At 48.1% G+C, this 22,613-nt stretch overlaps 1 protein-coding gene across 2 annotated transcripts; it reads left to right on the top strand.

Moving 5' to 3' along the window:
- Positions 1–2,449: 2,449 nt before the first annotated feature.
- NPM1 (nucleophosmin 1) lies at positions 2,450–20,882 on the top strand. 2 transcript variants are annotated; one of them, XM_066590417.1, is made up of 11 exons: positions 2,450–2,607; positions 4,574–4,656; positions 6,078–6,197; positions 8,561–8,654; positions 9,694–9,806; positions 9,959–10,065; positions 11,390–11,432; positions 12,725–12,814; positions 17,203–17,313; positions 19,064–19,138; positions 20,655–20,882. In XM_066590417.1, the coding sequence occupies exons 1-11, from the start codon at positions 2,547–2,549 to the stop codon at positions 20,703–20,705; spliced, it is 948 nt and encodes a 315-aa protein (XP_066446514.1). In that variant the 5' UTR covers positions 2,450–2,546; the 3' UTR covers positions 20,706–20,882. The 2 variants fall into 2 exon arrangements, with proteins under 2 accessions (XP_066446514.1, XP_066446516.1); XM_066590419.1 differs by having other exon boundaries at positions 9,959–10,062.
- The last annotated feature ends 1,731 nt before the right edge of the window (positions 20,883–22,613 follow it).

Below are 22,613 nucleotides of genomic sequence, written 5' to 3' on the forward strand. Positions count from 1 at the left end.
CTGGAGGTCTACAGCTCCCCCCTGTACACAGGTCACACTCTGGGGGTCAACCCCCCCTGTATGTGGGGTCACACTCTGAGGGTCTATAGCTACCCCCTGTACACGGGTCACACTCTGGGGGTCTTCAGCTACACCCTGTACACGGGATCACACTCTGGGGGTCTTCAGCTCCCTCAGCTACCACCTGTACACGGGTCACACTCGGGGGGTCTATAGCTACCCCCTGTACACGGGTCACACTCTGGGGGTCTTCAGCTACACCCTGTACACGGGATCACACTCTGGGGGTCTTCAGCTCCCTCAGCTACCACCTGTACACGGGTCACACTCGGGGGGTCTTCAGCTACACCCTCTACACGGGATCACACTCTGGGGGTCTTCAGCTCCCTCAGCTACCACCTGTACACGGGGTCACACTCTGGGGGTCTTCAGCTACCCCCTGTACACGGGGTCACACTCTGGGGGTCTTCAGCTCCCCCTGTACACGGGGTCAGACTCTGGGGGTCTTCAGCTCCCCCTGTACACGAAGTCAAACTCTGGGGGTCTTCAGCTCCCCCTGTACACGAAGTCAAACTCTGGGGGTCTTCAGCCCCCCCCCCCCTGTACAGAGGGTCAAACTCTGGGGGTCTACAGCTCCCCCTGTACACGGGGTCACACTCTGGGGGTCTTCAGCTCCCCCTGTACACGGGGTCACACTCTGGGGGTCTTCTGCTCCCCCTGTACATGGGGTTCACACTCTGGGGGTCTTCAGCTCCCCCCTGTACACGGGGTCACACTCTGGGGGTCTTCAGCTCCCTCAGCTACCACCTGTACACGGGATCACACTCTGGGGGTCTTCAGCCCCCTTAGCTCCCCCCTGTACACGGGGTCACACTCTGGGGGTCTTCAGCTCCCCCTGTACACGGGGTCAGACTGTGGGGGTCTTCAGCTCCCCCCCTGTACAGAGGGTCACACTCTGGGCGTCTACAGCTCCCCCTGTACACAGGGTCACACTCTGGGGGTCTTCAGCTCCCCCCTGTACACGGGGTCACACTCTGGGGGTCTTCAGCCCCCTTAGCTCCCTCCTGTACACGGGGTCACACTCTGGGGGTCTACAGTCCAACCCTGTACATGGGGTCACATTCTGGGGGTCTACAGCTCCCCCCCTGTACATGGAGTAACAGTCTGGGGGTCTACAGCTCCCCCCTGTACACGGGACCACACTCTGGGGGTCTGCACCCCCCCCCCCCCTGTACACGGGTCACACTCTGGGGGTCTTCAGCTCCTCCTGTACACGGGTCACACTCTGGAGGTCTACAGCTCCCCCCTGTACACGGGTCACACTCTGGGGGTCAACCCCCCCTGTACGTGGGGTCACACTCTGAGGGTCTTCAGCTCCCCCGTGTACACAGGTCACACTCTGGGGGTCTACAGCTCCCCGCCCCTGTACACGGGGTCACACTCTGGGGGTCTTTAGCTACCCCCTGTACACAGGTCACACTCTGGGGGTCTTCAGCTACACCCTGTACACGGGATCACACTCTGGGGGTCTTCAGCTCCCTCAGCTACCACCTGTACACGGGTCACACTCTGGGGGTCTTCAGCTACACCCTCTACACGGGATCACACTCTGGGGGTCTTCAGCTCCCTCAGCTACCACCTGTACACGGGGTCACACTCTGGGGGTCTTCAGCCCCCTTAGCTCCCTCCTGTACACGGGGTCACACTCTGGGGGTCTACAGCTCCCCCTGTACACGGGTCACACTCTGGGGGTCTTCAGCTCCCCCTGTACACGGGGTCACACTCTGGGGGGCTTCAGCCCCCTTAGCTCCCCCCTGTACACGGGGTCACACTCTGGGGGTCTTCAGCCCCCTTAGCTCCCCCCTGTACACGGGGTCACACTCTGGGGGTCTTCAGCTCCCCCTGTACACGGTGTCACACTCTGGGGGTCTTCAGCTCCCCCCTGTACACTGGGGTCACACTCTGGGGGTCTTCAGCTCCCCTCTGTACACGGGGGTGACACTCTGGGGGTCTTCAGCTCCCCCTGTACACAGGTCACACTCTGGGGGTCTTCAGCTCTCCCCCTGTACACGGGGTCACACTCTGGGGGTCTTCAGCTCCCCTCTGTACACGGGGGTCACACTGGGGGTCTTCAGCTCCCCCCCTGTACACGGGGTCACACTCTGGGGGTCTTCAGCTCCCCCCCTGTACACGGGGGTCACACTCTGGGGGTCTTCAGCTCCCCCCTGTACACTGGGGTCACACTCTGGGGGTCTTCAGCTCCCCCCCTGTACACGGGGTCACACTATAGCCCTGATGACACTTTCTAATCTTTTTCTTTTGTCCGCAGGCAACAAAAAAAGAGCAAAAAATCCTGCCTAACTACCGAGAACCGCCCAGCCAATCAGGGCGCGGCTTATTGCGCTGTCCACAAGCACCGCCCCGTTAGCTCGCCCACTCTCGCGAGACCTGCCCTGTGGCTATAAATCCCCCCACGACGCTCGCGCCCGCCCTCACTACACCGTCCATTGTAGCTGTAGTTGTGTGGCGCTCGTGCGGCGGAGAGAATGGAAGACAGCATGGATATGGACAACTTGGCCCCTCTGCGCCCGCAGAACTTCCTCTTCGGTATTTAGCGCGCGAGCTATAGCTATGTTTGTCCTAGAAGCACCCGGCCGCCTGCTGCTGGCTGCTAGCACCCGGACGGCGGGCGGGCTGCTCACCGCTGCGGCAGTGGAGTCTGCTCACGTGACCTCTCCCCGCGCGCCACCACGTGCTGGTAGCCATGTGCGGCCTGTGGAGGCGGATGTAGCTGCGGGCTGTGGAGTGCTCTGCCCACCGGCACGGTGTCCTTTGTGCCTTTACTGCCCATCCTCCGGATTAGAGGACACCCTGCCGGCTACTCCGTTATGTTCTGCTGCCCATAATACCCTGCCAGATCTTGTCCTTTGACTCTTAAAGGGCTTGTTACCCCAGAATGTAGTTCCCCACCCACCGCATGGACTAGGCTACAACGTTCTCATCGGTAGGGGGTGACGGCTGGGACCCCACTGATCCCAAGAGTGGGTGTCCTGAAGATCCATGTGTGCATGAAACGATGGTCCAGCATGTGACCACCACCCGCACTCAGATGGTGGGGATCCCTGCAGTCAAATGGCGGGGGGTCCCTGCAGTCAGATGGCGGGGGATCCCTGCAGTCAGATGGCGGGGGATCCCTGCAGTCAGATGGCGGGGGATCCCTGCAGTCAGATGGCGGGGGATCCCTGCAGTCAGATGGCGGGGGATCCCTGCAGTCAGATGGCGGGGGATCCCTGCAGTCAGATGGCGGGGGGATCCCTGCAGTCAGATGGCGGGGGGATCCCTGCAGTCAGATGGCGGGGGGATCCCTGCAGTCAGATGGCGGGGGGATCCCTGCAGTCAGATGGCGGGGGGGATCCCTGCAGTCAGATGGCGGGGGGGATCCCTGCAGTCAGATGGCGGGGGGGATCCCTGCAGTCAGATGGCGGGGGGGATCCCTGCAGTCAGATGGCGGGGGGGATCCCTGCAGTCAGATGGCGGGGGGGATCCCTGCAGTCAGATGGCGGGGGGGATCCCTGCAGTCAGATGGCGGGGGGGATCCCTGCAGTCAGATGGCGGGGGGGATCCCTGCAGTCAGATGGCGGGGGGGATCCCTGCAGTCAGATGGCGGGGGGGATCCCTGCAGTCAGATGGCGGGGGGGATCCCTGCAGTCAGATGGCGGGGGGGATCCCTGCAGTCAGATGGCGGGGGGGATCCCTGCAGTCAGATGGCGGGGGGGATCCCTGCAGTCAGATGGCGGGGGGGATCCCTGCAGTCAGATGGCGGGGGGACCCCTGCACTCTCAGATGGTTCAGCCGATCAGTCAGACCCCTGCTGATCAGAAGGTTCCCGTTCCTCTACTTTAATGTTGGCAGGACCCCTCTAGGATGTGTAGTTGACCCCTAGAGGAGTCGTCCCATGGCTGACTGGTGGTCTGGAAGGTCCTTGGATGGAGCAGTGGTCATGTATGCAATCTATGGCTTCCTTCATTGCAAGGAGGGCTGCTGGAGACTCCAAGTCCTTGAGCTGTGTCCTCTCCAGCACCCCACTGAAGTGAATGAGGCGGCCATGCTCCACAGCTGCTCTGTGTATGGGGGTCTGAGATGTCCTCACTCCTCCTGTAAGATCCTCCATATCTGCCCGATGACCACTTATCTAATAGTCTCTGCACTTCTTGAGGTTGGCTGATGCCTTGTGATGACCAACATCTGCCATCAGGGGATAGTCGGAACCCTTTACATGGACCGGCTCCACCAAAACATATATATATATATATATATGGCTTGACGTTTCCCAGCTTCTGTTTGGCCAGTCTCACATCTGCGTTGGACCTCCTGGTCGGAGGTTCTGGCACAAAATACCGGAAGAGAATGTGCTGCACACAGGACTGAATGGACCCCATTATTGTCAGTGGGTCCGTCCGACGCTGTTGGGTTCCCTCCGGAGACGGAGCTGTTTTGGCTGGGGGGATTCCCCGGAGTGGGAGAGCCGCCTTGTGGGCGACTGCAGTTACACTAACCTGTTCTGTCTTTGCAGGATGTGAACTCAAGGCAGACAAGAAAGACTATACCTTTAAAGTGGATGATGATGAAAGCGAGCATCAGTTGTCCCTGCGAACGGTAAGTTTAGGGGATCGCTCTCAAAATGCGCTTGGGTGGTTTTTCTAAAATTCGCCACCTGGTTTGTGATGAACTGATCCATTTGCTGACATTTAGCTGCCTGATATTGACACAGCAGCCCTTTTTTTTTAGCGTTTAACGCGTTTTCAGCGCTATTTATTTCAGTGAGGCTTCTCAGAAAGGCATTAAAATGCAGGGTTTTTATCGCTGCGGTCTGTTCTATTTCTGGGTGTTTCATGGTTTTTAAACGCTATATCGCCCATTGAAAGGAATGGACAGTGTTTTCAGCGCCGCTAGAAGCGCGGCACAACTTGGTACCGTGTTTTTGACAGTGTTAACCACCCTAGCTACGCTATGTGAAAAAAAGCAATACTCGCCTAGCAGGCGCCATCTGGGTCCCTTTCAGTGTTCCTGCAGGCTTCCGTGCAGTTGTCACCACCGACAGAACATCCGTTGCTGGTAGCATGAATTGAAAACCCTGCCTCCAGCAAGAGATTGCTCTGATTGGTTCTCGAGCACTGGCTCAGCCAATCAGAGCCAGCTCTCGATGAACCAATCACAGCCATTTAACGAAAAGTGTTCTAAGCAATGGAGATTTCTGGAGCCAAAGCTCAGTAAACAGTGACTTACTAGTAGGGCTCATTCACATCAGCATCGGTGGTTCCCTTCAGAAGCTCTGTCGCTGGATTCTGTTAACCCTTTCCAATCCCCTGTCTGTCGTCTAAAGACATTATGATTTAGGGCTGTACAGCTCCGATGTTGGAAGACATCCGTTGGGGTTCTCTTACTGTATATTGCCAGCCTCTCTGCTGTCGGAGCCTATCCAATGTGTCACCTCATGCAGTACTGCTTTAGCCAGCAGATAGCGCCGTCGAATAACAGCAAAAAAATAGTAAGCCCCCTATGAATAACCAGGATACAAATTGGATTGGAAAGGGTTAAACAAGATGAAATGGCACAGCAGTGTTGTTTGTCCTAGAAAATGCCCAAGACCTAATAAACCCCATTATAGTCAACAAGGTCCATTTGGTTTTGTCATGACTGTTCTGTTTGGGCACTGGGTGCAGTTTTCCTGTTCTATAGCAAAGCTGCAAGTGGTGTGTGTCTCTCTCCTCCCCTCTGCTTTCTATACACTTCAGAGAGCACGATGACTTATCCCCTTGCTCCATCATTTGTGTAAGGTGGTTGGGTCTCAACATTTGTCAGTAGGCAGAGGAGAGCAAGCTATGAGGGAGGGAGACCCCTAGTGGCCAGAACTTCAGGTGGGTTTTCAGGACAAAAATTTGTTTTAGCCAAGTTTGAAGTATGTTGCAGTTTTACTATTTCACGCTGGGTATCGTATAAACACAAGTTGTTTGGAAACTCATGTATTTTGTATTCTCTTTTACATCTAACACTTTGTAACCTGATGCACTCTTTAGGTTAGTTTAGGTGCCGCTGCTAAAGACGAGTTACACATAATTGAAGCTGAAGGGATGAACTATGAAGGAAAACAGTTGAAGATCATTCTTGCGTCCTTGAGACCATCTGTACAGCCAACGGTAAGTATTGGATACATAGAGTATATATGGAAATTTATAGGATATTCTCCTCAGTCCTGAAATGACAGATCAGCTGTTTACATGTTCTCCTATAAATGTGCTCAGTATCCTAACCCCCCCCCCCCCCTTTCCAATCTCCCTCCATATATTTAGGACGAGGTCTGCTCTGTAGGAATAAAACATTAGTTATGTGTGAACCACACTCGTTCTACTTTTAATAGTTGCAGCTCTGGGTCTTTCAGCGCAGTTGACATGCTTTTTTTGTGTTAAAGCTCTGAATTTTGGCTTTACTATGACATGTTAAAAGCACTTACATGACCAGTGCTACAGTTGTTTGAAGTGGGGTTGGGAATATTAACTTTACAGCTGTCAGCTTTTACTCAGTGTGTAGGGATAGTGGGGGCAGGCCTACATCAGGGAAGTTCTGCGACTCCCTGTCCCACCAGAGAGGTGACATGGAATTTTTCTTCATCACTCAGAGCATATTTGCTCTCTGATTGTCACATATGGGGGTCGTCTCTAACCACTCCTGTACCATTTAACCCTGTGATGTTGCAGTCATTGGCATCTTAATTGTTTACAGAAAACCTTTTTCAAAACTTTCCCCTTACACAATGCTTAAAATATAAATGACCAATAAACTACTCAATATTGTTGCCACATTCATAACAACCCATACCATAAAATGTTGCAGAGCACAGTGAATCCCATAAAAAAAGCCAAAATAAACATTTTTTGGTTCTATTAGCATACCCCCAAAAAATAAGAGTATACTGACCCGTAGAATAGAGTTAACATAGTTATATCACTTGGGGAACCTCATAAAAATGAATTCCTTAAAACTGGTGAAATTGCTTTTTTTTTTTATTGCTGTCCGGCAAAAAAAATGAATAGGCTGTTCAGTAGCTCATGGGAACCCGGAATTGGATCTTATAAAAACGTGAACTTGTTCCACAAAATACAAGACGTCATACAGCTACACTGACAAAAGTGTAAGTTCTGAGCACAGGAGGGGGTGCGATTTATGGCTCTAAGGCCACCTGCAGATGAGTGGGTCGGATCCAGCAGCGAGAATTCTCGCCGCGGGACCTGACCCGAGAGTCTGCAGTGACGAGCGTGTACTCACCCGCGCCTGGCGGCCCCGGCTCTTTCATGTGCCGGCTGCAGCGCAGCCGGCGCATCGCAGACCGTAGCCGGCGGCCAGGTGAGTGCGAGCCCCACACAAAAATAGGACATGCCGCGGTTTGTTTGCCGCGCGAGATTTCGTGCGGCCGTCTGCATAGGAGTGCATATTGTAATGCACTCCTATGCAAACTTTCAGTGGCGGAAATACCGCCGCGGGATTTCTGCCCGTGTGCAGGCGGCCTTAAGGCTAAAATGATGACACTAAGGGTTTAAATTGCTGTTAAGGCAAAGGTTTTGCGCTAAATATATTTCTATGAAACATAAATTCAAAATCGTACCAATTAAAAAAAATTCTGGAGTTTTTTTTTATATTTTAACGTGACTGCCGGGGAGTTAATCAGAGAATTCCTATTAGTGAGCTCCTCAGATGTTTTACTGTTACCTTTGAGAACTCGTTTACTTATGTGCTACTTTGCAGCAATGAGAGGTTAGTAAGCTGCTGGCACAAAGGTGCTTCTGATTTGTGTTCCTAAGGCTGCATTTACACGAACGTATATCGGCTTGGTTTTCACGCCGAGCCTATATACGTTGTCCTCATGTGCAGGGGGGGAGGAGGATGGAAGAGCCAGGAGCTGAAACTGAGCTCCCGCCCCCTCTCTGCCTCCTCTCCGCCCCTCTGCACTATTTGCAATGAGAGGAGGCGGGGCTAAGTGGCGTGAATTAGCCCCGCCCCCATCCTGCCTCTCCCCATTGCAAATAGTGCAGAGGGGTGGAGAGGAGACAGAGGGGGCGGAATCTCAGTTCCTGCTCCTGGGCTCTTCCAGCCTCCCCCCCCCCCCCCCTCCCTGCACATGAGAACAACGTATATCGGCTCGGCATGAAAACCGAGCCGATATACGGTCATGTGAATGCACCCTAAGACTAACGGGGGTGTTACTCACATGCACTCGTTTTGATTAACAAAGTGATGAAATTCAGGAAAATGTAAAAACCACACTCCTTACACTGTACCAAATGTAGTTTTCCTAAACTTATTGGTATAACCATATCAGGCGCTTTAGGGACTTGCTGAAGTTCCTGCTGTGGATTTTTTGTATCTTATTCATATAACCCTTTATTGGACTGTGCGCACACTTGCGGTTTTAATTCGCTAGATCGGGGCACAGATCCTCTTTTTGTATACTACAGTAGTTGGACAACCTCTACTATTCCATATAAATTTGTGTAACCCATTTTAGGTTTCTCTTGGTGGATTTGAAATTACACCGCCTGTGACTTTGCGGCTGAAGTCCGGATCTGGTCCTGTATATGTTAGTGGGCAACATCTTGTTGGTAAGTAGTTTTTTGCCATGGAGTCTACATGCCTATGTACTAATAGTTCCACCCTACCCCCCCAAATAGCTGTTACACAGTGCAGCACAAAGCCCTAACCCGTTTGTACTTAAAGGGAGTTCGTTTTGCCAATGCAAAACCTTATATAGGGTAGAATCATACCTGTGACTCTTGTAAGTAGCGGCATCAATTAGGAAATTAAACTTTGTATCATCTCGGGCTGCTACAACTGCTCTGGGCGTGTAGTTTCCTCTGCAAGTGCGGTCACTCTGTCCAATAACCTGCTCCATAGCTGGGAACAAAGGGCTGGCATTAGACTTTAATTTCACCAAGGAGGGCACCCAGGCTGCCATTAACCACTGTTACCGGCCCGGGCCTCAGAAAATGAGGCTCAGTCAACGTAAGCCCTCCTCCCCACGGGTGTCCGCACCGCGGAACCGCAGCAAATAGCGCCCATAGCCCGTTATGGGAAATCGATTCTTCCTCCACACTTGCAGGAACCAATCACAGCATTCTCCATTTTTGCCCGGATTCCGCACGGACTGCTTCCATTCGCGGCACATGGAGTGTGTGGTTTATCAGTGCGGTTTATCAGATCGGCTATCCTATAACACAAGTGGTCTCAGAATGCTGTGACCAAAAGTGGTTAACTATATAGAGGCGGGGTGTTTAAAGGAGATATATATATTTCACTTCTATAGATGTGGTATGGTCTATTTCTCATAGTTAGCCCTAAGTTGAGTCTAGATTCAAAAGAAATGATGGTTTTGCTCTAGCTTGGGTTACAACTGACCTAAACGACTACTGCTCATTTGCCAGTATGTGGACGAAGTATAGTGACCACTTGTAGTAGCGCACACTTTGCATAGGCTTGTGTGATCAGGTATTATAGAAATGGCAGCCCCCATCTTTCACAATATTGCAAAGCCGCTGTAAGTGAACATGTTGACCATTTATTATAGTTGCCACATTGAGTATTATAGGATATGAATTTCTGTTGGGAAATGCGATTTTTATTTTTTAATCTTTCTGACTGTAGCTTTAGAAGACTTGGGCTCGTCGGATGAGGAGGATGATGAAGAGGAAGAAGAAAACACCGAAGCGACAAAGAATGCAAAAAGACCTGCTACTTCTGCATCTAAGGTTCCACAGGTAGGGTAACTTTTAGATTTTGTATAGGCCATGCACTGCTTCCTGGGGAAGAGCTCTGCAGAGGAGTGACTAGTTCTCCACAGTGCCACCTGCTGGAGTAGTAGTTTTTATATCTGTTTATCCAATGGCTAATAATTTGCTGTTTCAAATAGAAAAAGGTGAAGTTGGACGAAGAGGAGGATGAGGATGACGACGATGAGGATGATGATGACGACGACGATGAGGATGACGATGACGACGACGAAGATGATGATGATGAGTATGTTGCACAATGGCAATAAAGTTGCTTAACAAATTGAAGGATTGTTCCCATCTGACATGGCCTATCTGTTGTATATGCCATAAATGTCAGATGGTTGGTCCCCAGCCCAGCTCACTACTACACAGACAGGACATGCTGCGATGCAGGAAAACCTCGCTTATGTGTATAAACCCATTCAAGAGTTAATAGTCGCACCGCACAAATCTTGCCTGTGTGAAGCTGGCCTAATGGAATCTGTCATAACCTTTCAGCCACATAAACTGTTGTGGCTTAAGTGAGGGAACAGGGAGTCCTGGAAGCTGTTTCATACTTGTCTCGTTGCTGCACGGAGTACCTGTGTAGTTGGCCCATGCACACAGCGTGACTTTACTGATGGCTCTGCATCCGCGGTCTCCCATTCATCTGTGGGAGAGCATCTGCTCAGAAGCAGGGCACTCGCTGAGTATCAAACCTGGCTCTGTTCCCTCATGAACCCCATAATGTAGTTTTTGAGGCTCAAAGGTGTGAGGACAAGTTCCCTTTAAAGGTGACGGACCATTATTTCTGTTATGCACTGTTATAGAGGGAAGGCTGTCCATGACTGATAGCATGACTACTGGTCTCTATAGAATGAGTAGGGATTTAAATGAATAATGATTACATGTTAATGATTACACTGGCTTTTGTTAAAAGGGAATCTATCACCCACCTACTTTTAGCCCTATAATTTAAGTTTATGGGCTGAAAGTAAGTGACCCATGGAGTTATGGGATGTGTTGCTTTCCTCCTCATTCCCATGGTGGAAGCGCTGAAGTCTGCCGCTCAATGCATTGAGTAGCGTGTTAAGTAGTTTGACCTTTCTAATTTTATAATGAATGGACTACTTAGCAGTGCCACTCAATGCATTGGGCAGCCGCTTCCAGCATGCTTACCGGTGAAACGACAGTGGAGGGTACCATCCCCAAACTCCGTGGGTCACCTACCTTCAGCCCATAAGCTTTGTTTATAGGGATAAAAGGTGACAGATTTCCTTAAAGGTCCTAATACCAGATTGTCTTATTCTCCTGTAGCGGGCACCTGTTACTCCCCATGCCTTTACTTTTGGGTATAATCCCGTCACAATCCAGTAACTGGTTTTATTGCAATTTGCAATAGACATACTATAAATACTGCCGTTTTTCTTGCGTGTACCCTCTGTGGAATCCGAAGCATGCTTTGCCAGGTAAATTCTATTCGGGTTTAACCCCAAGTATAGACGTTCATTGGATCTGTTCTTCATGTAGGACTTTACACCACTGACCTCTTTGGGTAATTTTATGATCTAAGAATAAATTTGTTTTAGGGATGAAGATGATGAGGATGAAGAAACAACACCTGTTAAAAAGGTAAACTTTCTTAATTTTAAATGTAACTTAAGGTAGATGGAATTAAGTTGTACCAGGTAAATTGGAGTGTGTTCCCTTTTGAATACCTTTTTACAGATTACATATATAAAGTAGTGACTAAATGTTAAGCTACTTTGTTATCCTTGTTCGTCTAAGGCCGCCTTCTCACGGACGGATTTCCGCCGCGTAATTCGCGGCGGAAATCCGCTGTGTTGCCCGCAGCTATTGAACCTAATAGCTCAGGGCTCACGGTGCGGAATTCTGCACCGTGAAATCTCCCGTCCTCACCCGCGGCATGCTCTATTTGCCGCAGGTGTAAGCGCGGATGGCTTCCATTGCAGTCAATGGAAGCCTTCTGTTCACGCTATCTTCCGCTATGGCAAAGCAGAAGATAGCGTGAAATCGCCTACCGCCACCACGTCATGTGACGTGGCCGGCGTGTCATGTGACGTGGCCGGCGTGTCATGTGACGTGGCCGGCGTGTCATGTGACGTGGCCGGCGTGTCATGTGACGTGGCCGGCGTGTCATGTGACGTGGCCGGCGTGTCATGTGGCGTGGCCGGCGTGTCATGTGGCGTGGCCGGCGTGTCATGTGGCGTGGCCATCACGCCGAAGCATCATGCGGGAGCGAGGACGCTGGAACCGCAGGTAAGTTTTGGGGGTCTCTGGGGGGGGCGCCGTGACGGGCTCCGGCGCGGAATTACACGGCGGAGCCCGTCACGGCCGTGTGCAGCCGGCCCAAGTGGTTCATAAGTGGAGAAAGAAGCAATTTACCTCTAAGATGTATTGCAAAGTTTGTTTGCTTGTACTATTGCTTTATGAAAAGTTAGATTCATATACATACCCAGCTGTGGGTTTGGGGTATTCTGGCACAGTAGAGTGTTTAAACATTTGGTGTTCTGCTGTATGCATTGTCAGTAGTGTTTTAATGGTGTTTTTCCACAGTGGGTGTTTAGAGTGTATGCACAGCACAGTTAGTTGAGTATTGGGGATCCACCACTAGTGTACTCTCCAATGATCATTGGAACAGGAGTTCCAATTCACACATCCCTCCTCGTTGCACCACCGCAGTAAAAAAAGTTTGAGTTGAGTGGTGGACACTGCTGTTCCCTTCAGTGTCCATAGGGGTGAGGGCAGCAGACGAGTACAGTCCTGTATCACAGAAAACAGTCACAGCTGCTGGTGGTTGACCATTTGTGACGGCAAATTATGGGAAAGTTAATTCTAGTATCGGAACTCCACTAGAGAAACTTTATCTAAACTGTCAAAATACTTCTACTGTTATCTACTAGCCTGTTCCAGTTGCAAAAGTGAAATCTGCTCAAAAGTCAAGCCACAATGGAAAAGCGTCCGAACCGTCCACTCCTGCCAAACCTTTAAAAGTGAGTAATGTTTTGTTTTTGTGTTTTCTCACCAGTTGGTTTGAATTTATACCATGGATTTGATTAGCGGATTCTTGTCTGCTGGGATTCCTACTGTTTCCCTAGACGAAGGGCCAGGCTGGCTTTCTTGGGAAGTCTCTACACTCCATTTCTGTTCCAGGAGTGCCAGTTAAAGGGGTTGTCCCGCGAAAGCAAGTGGGGGTATACACTGCTGTATGGCCATATTAATGCACTTTGTAATGTACATTGTGCATTAAATATGAGCCATACAGAAGTTATTCACTTACCTGTTCCGTTGCTGGCGTCCCCGTCTCCATGGTGCCGTCTAATTTCAGCATCTAATCGCCCGATTAGACGCGCTTGCGCAGTCCGGTCTTCTCCCTTCCGAATGGGGCCGCTCGTGCCGGAGAGCTGCTCCTTGTAGCTCCGCCCCGTCACGTGTGCCGATTCCAGCCAATCAGGAGGCTGGAATCGGCAATGGAGCGCACAGAGCCCACGATGCACCATGGGAGAAGACCCGCGGTGCATCGTGGGTGAAGATCCCGGCGGCCATCTTACTACGGTAAGTAAGAAGTCGCGGGGATTCGGGTAAGTACTGGACGTTTTTTTTTTTTTTACCCCTGCATCGGGTTTGTCTCGCGCCGAACGGTGGGGGGCTATTGAAAAAAAAACAACCCGTTTCGGCGCGGGACAACCCCTTTAAATCTGTTACTCAAACTCATTTGCAAGATAGAAGCATAGCTGGCCTGTTGACAAACACTACTTTTTCAGAATGGGCTCATTCACATATGCGTAAGGCGCTGCTTGGGTCATGCAGTGTTTTATCGGACTGTGACTCGGCTATTACCGTGGGTGCACTGCGCATGACCGTGTATCTCGCGCATGCGGTCATGCATATTGTGACCTGTTTTGTTTCTTTAAATTCCTTGCTCTGTCACATAGCAGGATTGTGTAATGTAAGGTCACCCATACGCAATGTATTGTGTATGGACATACACTAACCCATGCAAAACAATAGGGCTCACGCTGCGTATCTGCAGTGTTTATACACAAATGTGAATAGATTAATGAAAGTCCGAGTAATTTCATTGACTCCATTCACCGTGTGACGCAGCCGTGCATCGCAATGCTGAAATCACGATAGTGTGAATATGCCCTTATTCACGTCCAAAATTTCTTTCCTTTCTTTGCGTTATTCTAAAGTTATACCTAAAATATCTGAGGATGTAACCTTTTTTTAATAACTATATTTTTGTTGGTACAACCTCTTTAAACAGCAGCCGCTCACCTGTGTTTTTGAAACTTGTTTGTTTGACAAAACTGAAAAAATGTAACATTTCACTTCAAAATAAGAATCTCTTCACACTACACTCCTGTATCTAGCGCCACCTATAGTCTGGCTTTTAGTGGTCTATGCACTAAATGGCAATAAGCACAGAAACCTGGACGGAATCATAAGTTTCAATATGCAAAGCAGAAACAACTTTGATCTCGGTTTTGAAGTTTCTATCCCGTTTAGCCTTTCAAGAGGAATGCATCACCTTAAGTTTTTTGCTAATTAAAACCAGATGATGAAACCCTTTCCATTTTTCAAACCTTTTTTTTCTTTCTGATTTTTAGATTTTTTTTTAAATTCTATTATCTGTACATGACGGAGACTGACCCACTGACTTGTAGAAGAGACGGTTCTAGACATGTTCTGTGACCTGTGCAGAGGATGCATTGACCACCCGCGGGTAGATAAATACCCGCGGATGGTCAATAAAAGTGATTTTTTTAAAAATGGAGCATGAAAAAAATCTGCACCATGCTCCATTTTCGTGCGGGAGACAAAAATCAGATTTTACTCACCTGCTCTGTTTCTTCTCTTCGCTGCGGCGCCATCTTCTCTCAGTCGCGGCCGGATCATTTTGCTTCGGGCCGGCGCATGCGCGGGGCACGTCACCGACGTCATCCTGCGCATCCGCCGGGCCGAAGAAAGAAGATCCGGCCGCGACGCAGAGAAGATGACGCGGCATCGAAGGAAGGATCCGGAGAGTGCGAGAGGTGAGTTAATTCTGATTTATTCTTATTTTCAGTGCTCATGTCCGCGGGGCAGGAAGGACCCGCTGCAGATTCTCCATGGAGAATCCGTAGCGGGCCTGATTTTCCCCGTGGACATGAGGCCTAAAACTCCATTAACTCGTTATCGTTCGGTTTAAACGGTCCTGGTTCAGTCCTTCTCATTCACTTATACTACGAATGTGAAAGACAGATAAATTTCTCTTTTGAACAAGCCAACAATGTATCTGCTTGTCTGTACGGGCCGTACGAGAGCGAACGACAATCCGCTCATCTAAAAGGACCCTTCTCATTGTAATCATGCCTGTGATAATGATGACTGCTGTAAAGTTTTTTCTGTACAGATCAGGAAGTGTCCGACTATTATAAGCCCCCTTCTACATCAGACGTTTACCTGTGTGATCTGAAGCAGCATAAAGGCCCATTTAGACACAATGATTATAGCTCAAAAGCCATCTTTTGAGTGATAATCGTTGTCTCTCAACGGGCAGCCATTGTGCATTGTTCGTGCAGTATTCATTTATCAATGACTTTTAGCAAGCTTAAGTCACCAATGAGCCTTATCAGCACCTGAGTTCTCAGCGAGATCCCAGCTGATAGCATTCTTTCAGCTGGTATCACTCAGAACTCTCAGCGATGGCTCCGAGAACAAAGCAGCTCCTGCTGTTCTCGGGGTGCTATCAGCTAAGCGGCATATCAGCTAAAAGCTCCGAAAGCAAAGCAGCTGCTGTTCTCGGAACGGTCAGCGGTGTCCCGCTGCACCTGCACTTAACTCTTAAGTAGCTAATCAGCTACTTAAGAGTTTATGCAAAGATGATCGCTCAAAACTGTCATTTGAGGGATCATCTTTCAGTGTAAATGGGCCGTTAGAAAATGATTTTATGGTCTGCATGAAAGATCTGATCAGCGATTTTTTCACTGATCGGTCTTTCACTGCATGCGTTCAGATTGCACAATTATGCAAACCGATCCAACGAGTGATTTGCTTGATAATCGTCTGGTGTTAAAGGTGTCCGTTAGGCTCTGTGGGCACTATAACAAGTGCAGGGTTTTAGGGCTTTTTTTTTTTTTTTTTAAAGGTAGATTATGGCCCCCAAATAGAAAAAATAAATTACCAAGCATTCTTTGAAAAAAAAAAATTAAGCATAAAAACTTTATTTATACAACAGGTCCTTTTCTGATGATGCATTCCCTTTAAGGCCTCATGTCCACAGTAGTCATGTCCGACCCTGCATGTGGCTGAGGACCCTGTTTACCTGTCCGGCTCATCTTTTTTTCTGTACTGTGGATGTGTGAATTGATATTGCAGACGGGTTGCAGATTAAACAGCTTCCATTGACTTCAATGGAAGTCGTCCGTGTGGGAACCGCAGCAAAATAAAGCCTGCTGGTGATTTTTTTTTTTTTTTTTTGCACGAGCGGAAACCAGTTGGTTTCCACTTGTGGATATGAAGATTTTTTTTTTACTATAGCATGCTATGTAGGCTTATTGCTGCAGACTCCGGATTCTGCAACAAAGTCCCGTGTGCGTTGGGCCTAAGTTGGATCGAAAAGTGCTGACCTGACTGATGGGGATTGAAACGGAGACAAAAGACTTCTCTGTTCTGCATATTGAATTTATCTTTCAGTCTCTGCAGTTCTGTTGATAGAAGATGCAAAGCTGGGACGGAGCCTGTGTTGAATAGAACAGCGCCGTGTGAAAAGAGCCTTAAGATATCAACTCGTGTTTAGCATACATAACTTGAAAGGGAATCCATCATCTGAAAATAGCACTGGTTGTTAAATCAAGGTTTTTAGTTTACACTATGGCCCCCGGTACCTCACAATGAGCCCCCACTTCTTTTTGTATTGTCTGGCGAGATCAGACGGCAGGTTTGTAGTGAACAGTAATGGCGGTTATGAAGCTGGAGTCAAGTGACACAATCAACCTTTGATACTGGTAGTGGACACTGCTTGGCCCCTGGTCTCTCTACAGTTAACAATTAAGTCAAAGATGTCTGCTCATAGTTCTATGAAAAAAAAAATATTATATATAATTTTTTTTTCTCCCTGTGGATACAAGGTCTTGCTATTAGTGTATCTTGATGCCACCATGAAGTTAGGGGTATGACAGGAGAAACGCCCATATCACACCCCTAGCTCCCGATTGGTTGAGTAGTCCAAGGTCCTAGCAGTACGCTGCGTTCTCAGTGTTGGCTGCCGTAGGCAGATCCAGTATGATTTAATTACTTTGATAAATTCCTTTTAGGCTCATTTAGATTCTGATGATTGTTGGATTTCTGGAGACATCGCCAATAACTGAATATAACTGCTTCCTTTATTCTTTAGACGCCAGAACAAAAAGGGAAACACGAAGGCAAGCAACCATCTCCAAAGACACCCAAAACACCCCTTACTTTTGAACAGATAAAAGAAAAAATGCAGGCTACATTTGATAAGGTACGCGGGTAATGCACTGTGTCTGTGGCTATAATGCAATATCAGCTTTGAGTGATTTGAAGTGGAGACATATAATTTAAGACTAATTCCGAACTGCAGCCAAATTGGATCCACTAAATAAAAGATATACCTAAGTCAGTGGCTTACACAATAGGGCAGAATTACTAATACTGTGTAATGTAGGGCAAACCTACAGTCTCAGGGTGCATTCACACGAACGTATATCGGCTCGGTTTTCACGCCGAACCGATATACGTTGTCCTCATGTGCAGGGGGGGGGGAGGCTGGAAGAGCCCAGGAGCAGGAACTGAGCTCCCGCCCCCTCTCTGCCTCCTCTCCGCCCCTCTGCACTATTTGCAATGAAGAGAGACGGGGCGGGGTAATTCGCGGCCCTTAGACCCGCCCCGTCCCGCCTCCTCTCATTGAAAATAGTGGAGAGGGGGCGGGAGCCTCAGTTCCGGTTTCTGGCTCTTCCAGGCTCCCCCCTGCAGATGAGGAGGACGTATATCGGCTTGGCGTGAAAACCGAGCCGATATACGCTCTTGTGAACGCACCCTTCGAATGTGCCAGATTTCAGTATTTCATGCTGGATGGTAAGTCCAGCTTGACTTTAGACGGTCTATTCTAACTTTATATCTACTAGTAGGCTTGGTTTTGTATCAGATTTTGCACATACCCTTTTTCAGACTTGGCACTGTGTCTAAAAGTATAATGTGGCACAAAGTGTATAATTGTTTTCTGGTGCAATTTTCAATAGTTGATCTGCTCTAAGGTGTCCCAGCTGGGGCAAGATGGAAGGTGTGAGGTGTATAGTACATGAATCTACTGGTTTGAATTGCCATTGTTGTAAATGCCTTGCATATTTCTATACACTTTGCACCTGCAATGAGGGAAAGAACATGGGTAGTGTTCAGCAGACAAGATGAATACATTTTATGGTACAGTCACATGTATTTGTTGCAAATATTGCTACAGCTGTCCCTTTCATTTGAATGGAACTTGCAGATGGCGGTGCAGTCGCTGCACAAACATCCATTCAGATGTATGAAATGGAATCTTCAGTTACAGAAACTTCTTCAATAAATCTGCCTTGTGATTACACCAGAACTGCTGCATTCTGATGCACATGCTGCTGCAATCGCATAACATTGTAATCGGTGGGTAAAAGTCATAAGCTCAATCCACCAGATCAGTCTGAATAGAAAATGTGTCAAAATCCACCATGTAGCACTCAGCCAATCCAGTTAAGGCCTCCTGTACACAGGCGAAAATTCCGCGGTGGGATTTCCCGCAGAATTTCCGCCCGGGTAAGCTACCATAGGATTGCGTTGGCAAACGCAATCCTAGGCAGACGGCCACGATTTCTCCGCGTGAAGTCTCGCGCGGCAAACAAATCGCGGCATGCTCTATTTCTGTGCGGGGCTCAGAAACTCGCTCCCCGCCCTCCAGTCTGCGCATGAGCCGGGTGCCCAGCAGCTGGCACATCAAACAGCCGGAGCTGCGGAAGCAGGTGAGTACGCGATGGTCCCTGCAGGGGCGCAGGACGGGTCCAGCTGCGAGAATTCTCGCAGCCGGATCCGACATGGCGGTCTGCATGCGGCCTTAGGCAGGGTCTGCTTGTAATTAAGAGCTTAGGATAAAGTTGCCACAAAGTGTTCTATTCTGACACTCATTTAGGAGTTTTGCTAGTAAGTTGCCAACCCCTTTAAGAAATAACTTGGCATTAATGATAACTTATACACTTTTTTAGGGTGGCAGCCTACCGAAAGTTGAGGCAAGGTTTACAAACTACGTGAAGAATTGTTTCAGAGCGGAGAATAAAAAGGTACGGTATTGGGTGTTTTCGTTTTTTCAGTTATGTTAATTGAACAGTTTGTAAACGTGTCGTCAGCTTTTTACAAGTCACTAAAGGGCGTTATTCTGCTGCACTTTATTTGCAATGTTGCCGAACAAACACTGCCGGAGTGTCCTGTGTATGTAGCAGGTCCTTGTGCGTTAGTCAAGCTCCTGCTGTAAAAGCTGGCATGAGGGGGAACTTCAGATTAAGGGCCGTCTCACACGCGTGTACGGTAATTGTGTCTCACACGCGTGGGTTTCGTGCAAATACGCTGTACCAATATTGTATAAGGCGGCCATGTTGCCACTCACACGAATTGCATATATTACATGTGCGAGAAAAATCGCAGCATGTTCTATCTTGTGGCACATTACGTGTGCATGCATGCCAAGAGTATATGGCGAAGGGCAGCCAATACGCAATGTCATTGTGTACTGGCTGCGAGAAACGCTCGTGTGACCCTACCTAAACCCCTTGAATGCTTCAGGCAATGGTGACCACAAGCTTATAGAAGGGCCTCAAGTTCGCCATGTTTGTACCCTGTCAGGGCCTGACAGTTAATACCTGTCAGTTTTACATTGATAGGCGTACTATCCTGCAGTACAAAAATACTGATAACATGGGCTAGTCCCATAATGAAACTTGGTTTGCTTTTTTTAAACAAACTTTCCCCTTCAAATGCCATATTATGGAAAGTAAAACTAAATACACGAAACGTGTATCGCTGCATGTTTAACAGCCTGAACTATAAAATTATTTATACTGCAAGGTGAAAGCCATAAAAATTGCTTGCCTACCACCTGAAAAAAAATGAAAAATTTGCATGGACTCAAATGGTGCCAAAACTCATCTGCAAAAAAAAGAACTTGTACCCAGAAATGGTGCCATTTAGAGATGAGCGAGCGTACTCGGAAAAGCACTACTCGCTCGAGTAATTTGCTTTATCCGAGTATCGCTGTGCTCGGGTCTGAAGATTCGGGTGCCGGCACGGAGCGGGGAGCTGCAGGGAAGAGCGGAGAGGAACGGAGGTAAGATCTCTCTCTCCCGCCCGCTCTCCCCTGCTCCCCGCTGCGACTCACCTGTCAGCCGCAGCGGCACCCGAATCTTCAGACCCGAGCACAGCGATACTCGGATAAAGCACATTACTTGAGTGAGTAGTGCTTTTCCGAGTACGCGCGCTCATCTCTAGTGCCATTACAAAATAAGCAAACTCATGTGGGGGCGTCTGTCTACTGAAAAAGTTATGACTCTGTAGGGTCAGGGAAGTAAAACTGAAGCTTACCTTTGTGAAGTGTTATCTTCAGCAGCAGAGAGAAAATCTACCAGGGCTCCTGGAGTGGCTCCATAGCGCAGCCCCTTCAGTCTTGACAGGACACTACAGCGGTCTGTATCAGCAAAACTGCTGACCGACACCTTTTAAGGCCCCAAATAAGTCTCTTTAAGAAGTTTTAGGTATTTTATTTGGATAAATGTATGCTTTCACTTGTTTTTGTTTACCTTGCAGACGATCGATGACCTCTGGAATTGGAGAAAGACCATGAAAGATATAAAATAACTCGATTGATTCCAGTTTTTTTTTTTCCCCCTCCTAATTTTATATTTTTACGTAAACTTTGTCTGGAATGTTTTTCAACCTGTTTTGTACACCCTTACTTTTCTGTTTAAGAAAGTCAAAGATGGGCCAGGCTCTCCTAATGTAAATGTTAAATAAAGCTATTTTACTTGATAGTCACTTGCTTACATGAACTGTTCATTACGACACCCAATCGCATTTTAGAAGACATTGTAGGTGGTTTTAGTAGTTCAGTTTTAACCCTTTCCAATCCACTGTCTGGCATCTGAAGACATTATGATTTAAGGCTGTACAGCTCCGATGTTGGAAGGCATTCGTCGGGGTTCTCTTACTGTATATTGCCAGCCTCTCTGCTGGCGGAGCCTATCCAATGTGTCACCTCATGCAGTACTGGCTTTAGCCAGCAGATAGCGCCGTTGTATAATGGCAGAAAAAGAGTAAGCCCCCTAGGAAAACCAGGATACAAATTGGATTGGAAAGGGTTAAAGCTGACAAAAGTTAAATTGCTTTAAAATTGTCCTGGTGTTATGTTCTAGAGACTGGTTTTTGTATAGCATTGAGCAAGTATGTGTCCAACATGGCTTCCTGTACCCGACTCACCGTTACATTCTGTGTTTGTGTACTCCTCGATCTGGATATACGAATTTTAGTAAATCTCATCCATGTTCAGCAGAAAACTTGTGTAGAAATTGATCAGTGTGGATCTTTAAAGCTCTTGTGGATTTTTCCAGCAGGTTTCACGGTATCAATGCAATGGTATAAAACCCAAATGAGCCCAATTTTTGGTGACACGTTTTTTTGTCCATGTCACCTGCAGTTTTCACTGTGACCACTAGGACAAAGTTTAACATTAAAGCTCTATTTAAACTGGTAACTTTTTGATGATCCCTTTAATCTGTGAATTGCAGTAGACTCAATGGAAGAATATTTACTATCTGCATACACAATTACATTTTGATTGGAAATGCTGAGTATGGCATATACAATAAATGAATGTAAATTCTCTGATACAGTATTGCCTCTACACTAACCATGAGTTTGCATTAGGCCTCATCCATATAGGCGGTTTGGTCACTAATTTGTATCCATATTTGTAAAATACCAGTAAGTGAAACTTAGCAGAAAAGTGAAAAGCTTTGCACATTGTGTGTTTTGGAATGTGAGTGATACCTTAAAAGAAGTTTGTCTAAGATGCTTAAAAGGGTTGTGCCATGAAAAGTATTCATCCCCTACCTTGAGAATAAGCGAGAAGTATGTGGTTGGAGTCCAACTGCTGGGTGAGAGCGGGAGAAGATGGTGCAGTGGTCACGCGTGAGCTCTACCGCGGTATTCCTTTTTATGGGACTGCTGCCGATCTCATGCGGCTCTGAAAGGGTTACATAGAAGTTTTCATAATGATGATATATGGCCCCTTTCATATCTGCGTTTTGCCTTTTGTTAGGGTTTTACGTTACTCTGTTCCGGTTTTTGGAATAAACTGAAAAAAGTTTTTTTTCTATTGAAATCAACGGTGGGAACAAAAAACCCTTTCCATTTCAATCCGTTCTGTTTGATTTGTGTGTTTTTTACTGGACCAGTAGCACGCTGCTATGACAGCACTCATGAGACTACCTTCCAAACAAGAAACTGCAACTTCCTAACATAGTTTCAAAGGTGGGAAGTTCCTCAGTTCCTGTTTTTTGGCAATGCCGGTTAGTGGCGTCTGCCACTACAAAGAGGTCAGAGCAGACACTTCTGTGCTGTCAGCGGGCGCACAATCAGCTGATCGGTGGGGCCCCAAGCGACAGGCCCTGACAGATCAACTATTAATGACCTGTCTTGAGCTTAAGTCATAGTATTCTCCCAGGAAAACGCCTTTAACCCCTTCATGACATGGCCTATTTTGGGCTT

The sequence above is a fragment of the Eleutherodactylus coqui genome, chromosome 2 (assembly GCF_035609145.1).
Source record: "Eleutherodactylus coqui strain aEleCoq1 chromosome 2, aEleCoq1.hap1, whole genome shotgun sequence".
Taxonomy (NCBI): domain Eukaryota; kingdom Metazoa; phylum Chordata; class Amphibia; order Anura; family Eleutherodactylidae; genus Eleutherodactylus; species Eleutherodactylus coqui.